This window comes from Sarcophilus harrisii, chromosome 3, assembly GCF_902635505.1.
Source record: "Sarcophilus harrisii chromosome 3, mSarHar1.11, whole genome shotgun sequence".
Classification (NCBI taxonomy): domain Eukaryota; kingdom Metazoa; phylum Chordata; class Mammalia; order Dasyuromorphia; family Dasyuridae; genus Sarcophilus; species Sarcophilus harrisii.
This window is the reverse complement of record NC_045428.1, coordinates 72,668,349-72,680,812: the sequence shown is the minus strand read 5'-3', so window position 1 is coordinate 72,680,812 and position 12,464 is coordinate 72,668,349. Positions and strand designations below refer to the sequence as shown.

Sequence of the window (12,464 nt, the reverse complement as noted above, 5' to 3'; positions counted from 1 at the left end):
GGCTTAAACTAGAGTAGTGGAAGTGGGATAGAAACAAAGGCAAATCTGAAAAATATTAAAAGTCAATATTATTATTAAAGTCATTATAAATATTAAAGGATATTAAAAAGTCATTTTGAAAGTCAAAAGGAATTAGTGATTGACTAAGTTTATGGGAAGAGATGGATTCATCAAAGAGTTATTCCAAGATTTTGAGACAGACTGGCTGGGACAGTGGTGATAACAAGACAGAAACAGAAAATTTTGGGGAAATGTTCATTGGTACATGAAAAATTTTATATATTCTGTGAAGGTTGCAAACTGTCTTTCTCCAAGATAACTTCAAGCTATTACAAGCTGTATATGTTTTTGAAAAGCTAGAACTTGAGGGAAAATCATTTAAATAATGCAAAATTTAAGAAACATGTTGTCTTGAATGAAGAGAATTATATTTCGTCTGAACACAAAGTCTTTCATAAACATTATCTCATTAATCGCAAAACATTGCTTTAAGGAGGTAACTAGCTATTATTAAAAATATTCACAATGCTTTATAATTGTAATGTGCTGTAAATTATTGATTAAACATTCCTAATATCTAATCCTATAAAGTGTGAGGGCAATTCATGAGGGGTCCATTTTAAAAATGGCTCCATTTACTATAATGAGGCTGATGAAATTACATTTTAGAAATGAGGAAACCAAAGCATTGCGTTATTTGCCCCGCTGTTGAAATTTTTGGTATAAGATTTATCTCCAGTGCCTTGCATCAAAGTAAAGAGACAATACAATTTGTGATTGTTGAGAAAAAAGAAAAGGGAGAAAATACAAAAATGATGATAAAAAAATGATAGAATCTTGGGTCATGATGGAGAACAAGAACAACCAGAAATGGAGACTGAGAGGCAAGACAGACAGGAAGGAATAAAACCAAAAGAAGGCAATGTCATGAAAATTTAGAGAGTAACTAGGAGAGGGTGGTCAATAATTGCAACAAATACTGCAATGAAGTCAAGAAGAATGTGGATTGAGAAAAGGCATCCACATCTGGCAATTAAGAAATCATTAATAACTTGGCAGAAAGCAATTTCAATTATATAATTGAAATAGGATAGAAGACAGATTGCAAAGGATTGAGAAGTTAGAGGAGAGGCAGTGGGCAGAAAAAACTTTTTCTAGTGAAAAAAAGGAGAGCTGAAGGACATTGCCTTGAATGAATGGTAGGGTTAAATGAAGAGGGTTTTTGGTTTGTTTTTTATTCAGGATGGGAGATATAGGTGTATGTTGTAAACATCATGAAGATGGGAGAGTAGAAAAAGGTAGTGGTACAGGGGGTGGATAACTGTAGAGACAACCTCCACAAAGAGAACAGATGCATGGTCTTTATAAAATACTTCTATTTTGAATTTCTGTGGTTATTTGTTTTTTCTTTTCTTTTTTTTTTTGCCAGGCAATCAGGATCAAGTGACTTGCCTAGGGTCACATAGCTAGTGACTGTCAAGTGTCTGAGGCTGGATTTGAACTCAGGTCCTCTTGCCCACAGGCCTGGCACTCTATTTACCGTGCCTTCCAGCTATTCCATCTATAGTTATTTCTTAACCTTTTTCTTTTATTTTATAAATATGACTTAGTGATGTCAATCCTTTGTCAGAATACCACTTCAGCTTTGTAGATGACTTCCAGTATCAGATTGGGCATCTCTCTTTCCTTCATCAACTCTATAAGAATAAAATTGTGTTAACATTATAGGTACCGATAAAATAGAAGACACTAGAGATACTCAGCATGGATGCTATACATAAAGGTATAGAACTCTGAGATAATTTTGAATGATATTGAAGTAGAAAAATTTCCAAGACAGGGAACAGCAGATTATGCAAATTGTAAGATTTACAACTTTTCAGTTATCAAGTTTGGTAATTATTGCAGAAAGTATGCTGGATTTCAAATCAGAGGTCCTGAATTTTGAATTCTATGATTATTACTAGTGGGCAAATAAACTTCACTTCTATGGCCTCCCTCTTATCAGTAAGATGGGGAGGAGGGCAGTGAAAAGAGTTAGGGTGAATCATTTGTAAAATCTGAAATTCTATGAATGTGTTTCCCCCCACAATGTCATATAAATGTAAGATAATGAAACTCATCTAGCTACCAGGAAGCCATCTGACTAGCCTTATTTTCATCATACCTTTTGACTATAATAAATAATAAAATAAAATCTCCCAGTTAGTGGCAGCGACAGAACTAGAACCCAAGGCTCTTAAGCTATGTCCCTTTCAATTTACTAGATTACCCGTTTTGCAATACCTCAAGAGCTTGTACGCTGCTTTTTAAACAATGTTTCTTCAGTTCTGAATATAGTTGAATTCTGTCTCCCCAACTAAATTATAAAGTCCTTTAAGAGCAGGTCCTATTCTCTTTCTGAACAACATTCCCATCCCTTTTTTCCAGTACTTTCTTTGAACAATGTTCCGTACATGGCAGCATGAAATAATTACCATTAACAGAGTAATATTCCTTCATATGTAATGTATACAGTTGCAATGTTCTCTTCTCTAAAATATAATGGTTCTCTGTAAGCAAGTTTCTTGGGAGCTTCTGGGGGCAGCCTTAGTTTCAGTTCAGTGTAATAATCACCTCAAGTGCAGCCAGCTGTTAAAAGTTCAGTCCTTTATTGTCTCTTCCAAAATAGCTTGGTTAGTTTTCTTAGAGGCCTATCTCCCTTCTTGGTTCCAAGAGCTCTTGCAGCTTGTCCTTTGCCTCTGCCAGCTTCAGCCTCTAGCTCTCTCTGAATCCTGGTTCTGAATCTCCTGACTGAATTCTGGCTCTCAATCTCCCCGAGTCTCTAGTGCTTGTCCTTTTATATGCTCTTTTAGAGGTGTGAACCAAAGGTTCACTCCTCCTCTGAGAGTGGGATTGTGGGAGCTGTGACTTGTGAAATCTCCTCCACTGAACTTGTGAATCTCCTGGATTTGTGAATCTTGCAGAACTCCAATGAGTGCTAAACACATTAGTGAGCTAGAGAACTTGTTAAGTACCATGCTAAATTAGACAACCAACTTATCACTTTGTAAGAATCCTAACATACAGTAACTTAGTTTACAAAATACATTCCTACATTTTGTAATGCATCAAGGGAGGCAGCTTAAGCATTATTCCCATTTTACTGATCTAAGAACAGATGATCCAGATAGAGCTGAAAGAAACTTAGAGGCTCTCTCCCAACTTTTCCATTTTATTGGTGAGTAGAATGAGGGCCAGGAGATGAGTGGTTTGCTAAGATCACATGATCAATAAAGAGCAGGTTCAGGAGTGGAACACAGGCCTTTTGATCCTACGTCTACTACACACTGAACTGCCTCTGTATTGTGTACTTGACAAATGCATGACTAGGCTTTCTAGATGACTGAACACCCTATACACTCCATCTAAGAGTGAAATCATCTAATAGTTAAAAAATAAATGCATTCCAATTTGACCCACATTTATTAAGCAGCTATTATATGCAAGACAAAAAACAAAATAGTTCTAATCCTTAAGTTTACATCCTACTGGGTGAAACATGATGTAAAATGATAAGTAAATACACTATGTATCTAGAATAGAAATAATAACGAAGTAATTTGGAAGAGGGAGATAAAAGCACTAACAGAGAATCATGAAAAACCTCATCATCTTTTTGTCTATTATCATTTAGGAACAGCATTGGGCATGGAGTCAGGAAAGCCCAAGTTCATTGTATTAGGAGACATCCAAGAATTGAGAGATCACTTTCAAGGACAAGAGAAGACAGATATACAAGATATTTGGGGGTTAGGAAGGACAGGATGTTGATATGAAGGATAAGGGAAAAGGACTAATCAAAGATTATTCTCAGGTTACAAACTGGGGTGATTGGGAAGTAAGGAAACAGAAATAGAAAAATTAGAAATGGAGTAGTTAGGAAGAAGAGTAAATTTTTTAGTATAGTTTAGATTTGATTTGGAGATAATATGACCTCCATGTGGAAATAATCAATAGGAGTTTGAAAATATGGTTCACTAAAGCATTTGGAGGACGCTGGCAAGGAGATTCTATAAGCACAGTATGGAAAGATTAAACTGGAAAACTAACATCTTAAATCTATTGCCTGCAAATGTCATACATCACTAGGTATAGTATTGCACTTCACTGTACCACATTTCATAAGAGGGGATTTTTGTGAAAAGAGCTGAAGCTGTTCATTTCTATATCTCTTATTAGCAGCTGCAAGAGCTACCGATTGATTTCAGACTACTGGGTGATGATTTACATGAGAAGATACTCAACAACCCTTTTCTACATAAGCAATTATGAGAAAAAGCTCCTGTCTTGGCCCAATTAATTTTCTGTTCAGCAATCACATTGAATAAATTAATACAGGATTAGGAAAAAAAAATTGTACAAAAGAACGCTAGCAGATTCCATTTTCTTTAGGTGCAGACCATAGGAATCTTTCCAAGGTTTAATTTTAATCCTAAAAATTTTCACCCTAGACTCTTTTTTTAAAAGACATTCTTACCCTTGCCTATCTCTTCAGATTCCCCTTCATGACTTTTGCCTGAGCACCTTATTTTAAATAATTATTCAAAAACTCTATACACTGCTAATATTATGCTGTCATTGTTTGAATGTCTTATGTTGTACTTATGACTTATGTTCTCCATTTGTAAAATTTAGACCATAAATTCCAAAGTCAGGAAAATGTATTTGAAATACAGCATCACATTCTGAGGTGTTCAAATGTTTAAAAAAAAAGTAGAAATAAACGATGACATCTAGTTTTCCATCAAGAGGATCTCTCAATTAAGGACATTTTTCCTACTTACTACTTAAGTGATAAACTCACATTGATAATGATAATCCTGTGGTATTACACAATATTAAAGTATTTTCTGAACCAAAAATTAAAATGTATTCAGTCTTTTTAGTTTTGTATATTTTATTAATTTCCAGTTCTTTGAAAATCAGTACTTCTTGCATGGCATATAAGTTACTCTCCTCATCAAAATAAACAAAACTTATCCTCCAATTTTGCAAGAATACCTAAATTAGCCTTGTTGACTGCCAAAATGGGTTGTAGATAATAAAGAATTTTTTACTTATAAAGTTTTTACCATCTGTTACTCACTCTTTCTACTTTTCAAAGGACTGGAAGGCAAAACCTAGGTATACAGCTTTTATGTGGCACTGAAATTAACTATGGAAGACAATAAAATACTAGGTATGTAAATGTGCCAAACTTGGGGAAAAAAACAGTATGTTTGAAGCCTATTTAAAAATCGCTAATCACTTCATTACATTCTTTGCTTCTTCTCCAAAAAGGCAAGAAGTTGTTGAGTATAAAAACTCAGTCTTGGAAATAAAAATTTCAAGATTTTTTCTTTTGCCTTATTTAAATTTGTATTTAGGAATGACTCTACATCAACATTACAAAAGACAGCAATGAGTATGCCTGACTCTATAGGGGAATTTTTTGAACTTTACTTCATGCACCGTAATGAACAACATGAACTTTTAAGTATTCTGCTGAAAAATCTTTAGCTGAAGTCCAAATATGGGGTAAAACCAACAGGAGTTAACTTTTATTTATTTATTTATTTGGTCTAATGAGTTGAATACTTTTTTTTCTTTTTTTAAAATAATTATAACTTTTTATTGACAGAACTCATGCCTGGGTAATTTTTTACAACATTATTCCTTGCACGCATTTCTGTTCTGACTTTTCCTCTCTTCTCCTTCCACCCCCACCCCCAGATGGCAAGCATTCCTATACATGTTAAATGTCACAGTATATCCTAGATATAATATATGTATGCCGAATCGAACAGTTCATTTTTTGAATATAAAATGTTTCATTTTACTACTGCATAAAAATGACCAATCATGTCTGGCTTTATTTTCACACTGAATCTTCTCAGGGAGCCTGGTGTCAGTTTAGGACCCAGGTATCTCACCTCTGGCCTCATTCTAGGGACTTCTGCAGTGCTACTGAGACCACTTCCAGATTAAATTCACCTTAAATTGACACTTCTGCCTCTTGATCAGATCCCCCACCCCCTCCCAGACCATACCTTTGCCTACTCCTGACTGATACACCCAGTGGGCCGAACAGAGTGGACCTCAAGGAAGAATTCTGAAGATGTGAATCACCTCCCTCAATAAATCTCTCTGCATCCACTAATAATGTGCCTGAGCTCATTCCACAATGGGAACTTCTAGCCTACCTGACTCTTCTATCTCAGGACTCCGAATCCCTGGCTGTCACTGCACAAAGTCCATCCCATATCCTGCCTGCTCTTACTCCACCCCCTCTGACCTCAAATACCCATTTAAGACTCCAAATCTCAACTTCACTCCTCACCAATGTCTATTTCATGTCTACTCACACCTTCTGTTGTGCTCCTTCCTTGCAATGCTTCTTCCAAAGCTCACAAACTTACTTTCATCATAAACCTTCTCTACTCCCTCAATCTTCTAGTTCTCACTGAAACAGCTCCTCCTGATAATACAGCATTCCCTGGCTAGGACCAGTTGTACATGCATCCATACCCACCAACGCACTAGGAATATGGACCTGCTGAAACACTTACTGCTCTCCTCATTGTTATTTCTAGACTTACCACAGTCACTGAGTGACCTCTGCCCCTTTGAGATTATTTAATCTGAATTTATCACCCAATCAAGATTCTTATACCTGGTATCTACCAATAGCATGGACACTTGGACACTCTCTTTCCTCCCTCACTAAGTTCAGTGCCAGGTAAAGTCTTTCTCTTCATTTCAACTTTTATTCTTATCCTAAGGGACTTCAATATCCATACTTCAATCCATCCTCCCCAAAAGACCTTAATTTCCCAGTTCCACCTATAACCTACTTCTCCACCTTATTCTTGCCATTACTTTGGGATGTTCCACTTGCACACTCATGAATACTGAAGTTTCCTTTTTTGAATATAATCTTTCATCATTGTTTTTCTCTGTCTTATGATCTCTAATTCTATACTCTGTCCTCACTATGACCTTCTATCCTCCAGCTCATTTTTCTAGACCATGACTCCTGTAATGCTCCTCTGATAGTCTTCTTATTCAGATTCCTTAGATATGAATAGACAGGGCACAAGAAGAAGTATAAATGAATTATGATCTGTATCTCAAAAGAATATCCCATGCTTTTGTCATCACAGACCTAGTGGAGGATTTATTTTCCAAGAGTTACACCAAAGGTGTTTTCAAATACTGAAATAAAGTGCTAAATTAGCACCTTAAATTTGGAGCATGAACAAAAACTTTACCATCATAAAAAAGGGCATACCACAATGTCTTATAAGATTCAAAATTAAAATCAGTTTCAGTCAACACATAATCCCCAGAAAAGGAAATGGGGCAATTATATATCAAGCATAACATGGACATTAAGTGGTATACAAGGTAGAAAAGGAATAAGATCTCTAGCAAGACAATACAAAATGTACTGGTAATTGAATAATATTTAGACACTTAATTTAATTATATATTTAGAGTTCATTTAAACACTGCTGTGAATGCCCTTGTTATAAAATGAAATTCTAGGTAATAATTTTGTATAACAAGACTCTATTCTTACGAGTAAAAGGTACTTAGTAATATTGTCTAGGATAATAAGTGGCAGGTTTTCGTTATATTTTAATATTAAAAATTTTGGTTGTTTTTACACAGGCACTGCAAAGCATTTACCAAATACTAGAAAGTATTAAGTTGCTTGCCTCAAAAATAATAAACAATTTTATTTAGATGATTCTATTAACATCAAAAAGCACCAAGTACCAAGCAACAGAAATCACACACCTAGCAACAGAAATCACACTCAAATGTTTAGTGTGACAATGAGCTTCATCTTGTTATTTAAGTTGCAACAAATACTATAGCTGTTTTGGAGGAGAAAGATTAAGTAAACTTGGCATATAGAAGAAATACATATGGGCAAAGCAGGTGATTCTACCAAGAAGCCTCTTCTAAACTGATACAAAATCATTCTTCAGTTTCTACAATTATTCAAAATTTGGTTTCAATAAGGCTTTAGGGGAAAAGACAAGCAAAAGTTTAAATAAAAGCTCCATATTTTACTTGGATGCTTTGAACCATCAGACACTATTGCCCTGGATTTAGCCTGAACTGGTGATTTACATGTAAAAGTTATTTGTTAGTAACCCTTAAATTCACTCCACTGATTCTTCACATCTTTTTTTTTTTTTTTTTTACCCCCCCAAGATATTCTTCTTAGAAATGAAATAGCAGCATAAATGTTAGATATGGTAGGAAAAGGAAATTCAGAATCAGGGTTTGATTTGTTGTTTTTATTTAACTATCAAGAGAAAAACAACCATAAATTTCACTCATATGGCCAGTATTTGTCAGTAGCAAGACTTGAAATCAGATTTTCCTAACTTTATGACCATCCTTTCCTCCCATATGTCACTGTGACTCTCAGCAAATATGAGTTACTCTAATTTTAATATTTAATTACTCTTGTATTGGGGAGGAAAAGTCTCTGTGCCTAACCTAAATTCCAAATACTGAAAAAGATTATTTCTTTTTTTTTTCTATTTTCAGAGGAAAAGGAAAACATGAATTCACTAAATTTAATATTTTTCAAGACTATTAAGCTTTTTTTCTGGGCTTACATATTATTAAGACTGATTTTAATTTTGAATCCTATAAGACATTATGGTATGCCTTTCTTATGGTGTTTTATATAGTCTTTGCTTGTGTGCTCTAAATTTAAGGTGCTAATTTAGCACTTTTTCAACATTTGAAAACACCCTTCTGTCATTCCTCTAGGCAAAATCCCAGTACTTTTACTTCTCTCACTCTATAATCCTTGAGTCATCTTTGTAAATTTCCTTTCAGTGGTTTCTAAACTGTAAGTTTTGTAGCTTAAGAACAGATAAAGCTTAGTGTGATTAGTATTAGGTGCAATAGAAAGATTAAGGTAGAGAACCATCACCCTATATCCATTAAAATGCTAGGTTCAACTAGGGTAACACTACTGACCCATGAGTTCTGTGTTACTAATTTGTTCTTTAGCTATATTTCCATGTATCTGATCACTCTTTGTGTCTGCTCATACTTTGAAGCTAAGTATGCTCTTTGACCAAGTGTCTTTACCACAATTAATTTGTTTGCTTCTTAGCTGACTTTTCATGGTAATTTTGAATTCTAATTCCTTTCTGCAGCAGGCCATTCCAAAGTAGTTGTCATCTGTGAAATTAAAGTGCGTGCTTTCTCTCCAATTAATGGGAAAATCAAATGTAGTTAGGCTATAACTGATTGGCTTGCCATGGTGGAATGAGCACTAGATTTGGAATACAAAGACCTGGATTTGATTCCTGCCTGGTATTTCCGATCTATGTTTCCATGGACAAATGACTCAACCTCAGTAAGTGTCTCTCAGCTTCATGGGTAATGCTTCCACTGACTGTCATATAACTATTGAGAAAAAGGTGCTTTATAAACTTTAAAGGTGCTTTGTGATTTATGGTTTTTATAATTATTCTCCCAAAATGCAAACAAAAGTGATGATTCTTTTAAGCTCTGGCCAGCAGATTAATAATGATGTTCTAATCACATATCTTTGAAAGAAAAGGCCACAAGAAGTGAATTAGTGAATTATTCAACCTGACAGTAATGATTAGCAAATATTTTTGTTTTCATATAAAAAGAGCGACTTGTAGAGTATTCATACCTGCCCATCCAGTGTAGGTAGTGCAGTCTCTACGGTCGGCTGATTTTAGGCCAATTTCCATCTGCTGAAGAAGCTCTCGAATCTTATTGTTTATTCGTTGCGAGAAGTCAGTAGTAAGCTATAAATATTAAAAAAGGAAAAAAAAATACATTTGATAAAACACAGGACCATTTGTCTCTCTTGGCAGTGCGAGGGACTGAGTATTAGGCTTAGAATCCAAGACCTGAGTTCAAATCTGCCTTTGCTACTTATTGGCTATGAAACTTTGGGGAAATTACTAACCTCTCTTTGTTTCAGTTTTCCCATTTATAAAGTGGAGATAATGCATTTACGTCACAGGTTGTTATGAGGATAAAGATAAATACCATGTGCAAACTTTGATATGGTATATAAATACCCATTAGAATGTAATGTCTTTTCAAGTTGGAATTATGTCTGACATATAGTGAACACTTAAAAGAAAACTTTGCTCCAAATAAACAGGCAGGCAGTTGATTTTCCTTGGCTCCAAATAAACATGCAGGCAGTTTATTTTCCTCATTTCTCTGCTTGGCTGAACTATTTATTTGTTAAATTAGTCAAGAGTTTCATTATTGCTTGCCATTTTGGGTGGAGCTTGCTGACACATAATTTCTTAAATCTTCCTAAAAAGTTTCAGGTGGGTAATAATAGTACCCACCTGATTTCACAGAGCGTATGCTCATTGAAAGCAGGTTCTGTGTCATTGCTATGTTTTTTGGGGGGTATCCCCAGCACTTAGCACAGTGCTCAGCACATAATCTCTTTATAAATGCTTGTTGAGGATGATGATGATGACAGAATTTAACTATTTCTAAAGCACCTTCTCCCCCACCCCCCAAGAACTCTTTCCATACACAGTACAAGTTTCAGTATCCCTACTCTACAGATGATGAAACCCAGGCTCAGAGAAGCTGCCAATTGTCCAAGGTGCCATTGTTTGTAAATGTTGAAGCTGGGATTCTTCTAAGTATACCACTCTCCACTATATCACACTCACTTTCAGCACTAAAACATGGACATTTTGTTCCAAAAGAACAAAGATTTCTCAGATTAAATAAGCCAAACAAAAACCTAATGATAAAACGGTTTAAATAAATTTTCCAGAAAATGGAAATACTTTTTGGCTTAGTTTTTCATGTATTTTTTACAATAATTTTAAAAACAAGCATTAGAGGACATTTATTGTGAAGTTTTTTGTCAAGATGCTACGTTTTATTAGTCAAACAGTAACACTGTTATTTCCTCTATTTTAATCATTTTTGTTGTAAAAACTCATTAAAAGTAGCATGGCAGAAAAAAGTAAAATAAATCACAGATCTTGTTTAAATTTCAACTACCAGTGCTACATAACTATCAATTAAGTACACCTAAATCACTTCTTTGCTGCATTTATGTGTAGCAAATATTCAATGTTACATTTCACTATGATAAGAAATATCTTTTATGTTTCCATCAGGTTAAAAGTTTTAAGAATATTACATAGTTATTGGGATGAAATTTACTATGTAAATTTACTCATGTAAACAGTCTTAAATCAATTAAAGTACATGCTAATGAATACATGTAATCTACCTAACAGGTGAAATGAGTTATACTTAATTCAACTCACTTCATAACAAAGACCGTGGATGAGGCATTTCAGTTAGAGAAATGTTTTTCTGCCTAGCCTATAATATATAATAAAATTATTCTATGATGTAAAATAGTATTCATTTAGAGGAAATTATTAAATAATTAATATTATGGGAATAATCAGAAGAAACTCTCAAAGACTAGCTTAAGAGTAAGTAAGAATGCCAGAACTCCCTTTTATTCTTAAAATACTCCTTTTGAGATATATTCCACAACTTATGTGACTAAAGTGAAATTTTGGAGTTAACATATTAAAGAGGACAGATTTCTGGAGCCAGATCCCCTGTGTTTTAATGTTTTTAGAACTCTTCCCGTTTGTTTCATTTTGTTTTCTGGATAATATGTAATAAATGCGATTATTGTTTTGGGTGTGGGTAATCTGGCTTGGATATAGCACAACAGTGTTGTTCTCTATTATTTTTTTTTTTTTAGAAAAAAGGGAAAAAAGGCTTCAGTGATTTAGAACTTTTTAAAGTGAAATACCAGAAAGCAAAGTAAAAACTGAAATAAAATCAGAGCACGGTATAAAATTAAATATCTAACATCAAAGAAATTAGATACACCATTTTCCTCCTTAAAAACATTTTACACATAAGACAACCTGAAACGTGAGTTACCATTTTCCTATTTTAGCACATCCTAGGGCCTTTAGTGTTGAGGTTCTGGCATGAAGTAATGTCACATAAATAATATTATTTTAGTAGTTTTATGGAACAAGTCAGGACCTATTTTTATGACATCTCTATATGCAGTTAGCCTAGATTCAGAGTTAAGTTTTAAGCTGATAAATGGAACTATGAAATTTCAAGAAGATTGTAAAGACCTTCTCACTATGGTGACATTTAAAAAATAAAATCCAACTTCATGTCTCTAATCACAATCAACGTCCTTCCTTTTTATGCATCACAGAATCACTTATAAATATATAGCCTCTCTAGCATTGTTAACTAGAGATCAGCCAGCCACTCCGAAGATATTAAGGGAAACAGTCCAGGATCACCTCCAAGACATCCTATTCTACTTTTTAACAACTCTAAGTATTAGCAAATTATTTTTGTTTTTGAAAAGGACCAGGGTTGGCACAAATGAA

At 34.4% G+C, this 12,464-nt stretch overlaps 1 protein-coding gene across 2 annotated transcripts in view; it reads right to left on the bottom strand.

The window, feature by feature from the left end:
- The window catches only part of LANCL1 (LanC like 1), a 48,667-nt gene that overhangs the window by 31,026 nt on the left and 5,177 nt on the right, over positions 1 to 12,464 (bottom strand). For both annotated transcript variants that reach the window (XM_003765962.4, XM_012546396.3), the window contains exon 3: positions 9,722 to 9,839. In XM_003765962.4, the coding sequence (XP_003766010.2) occupies positions 9,722 to 9,839 (118 nt within the window). The remainder of the gene's footprint in view (positions 1 to 9,721; positions 9,840 to 12,464) is intronic.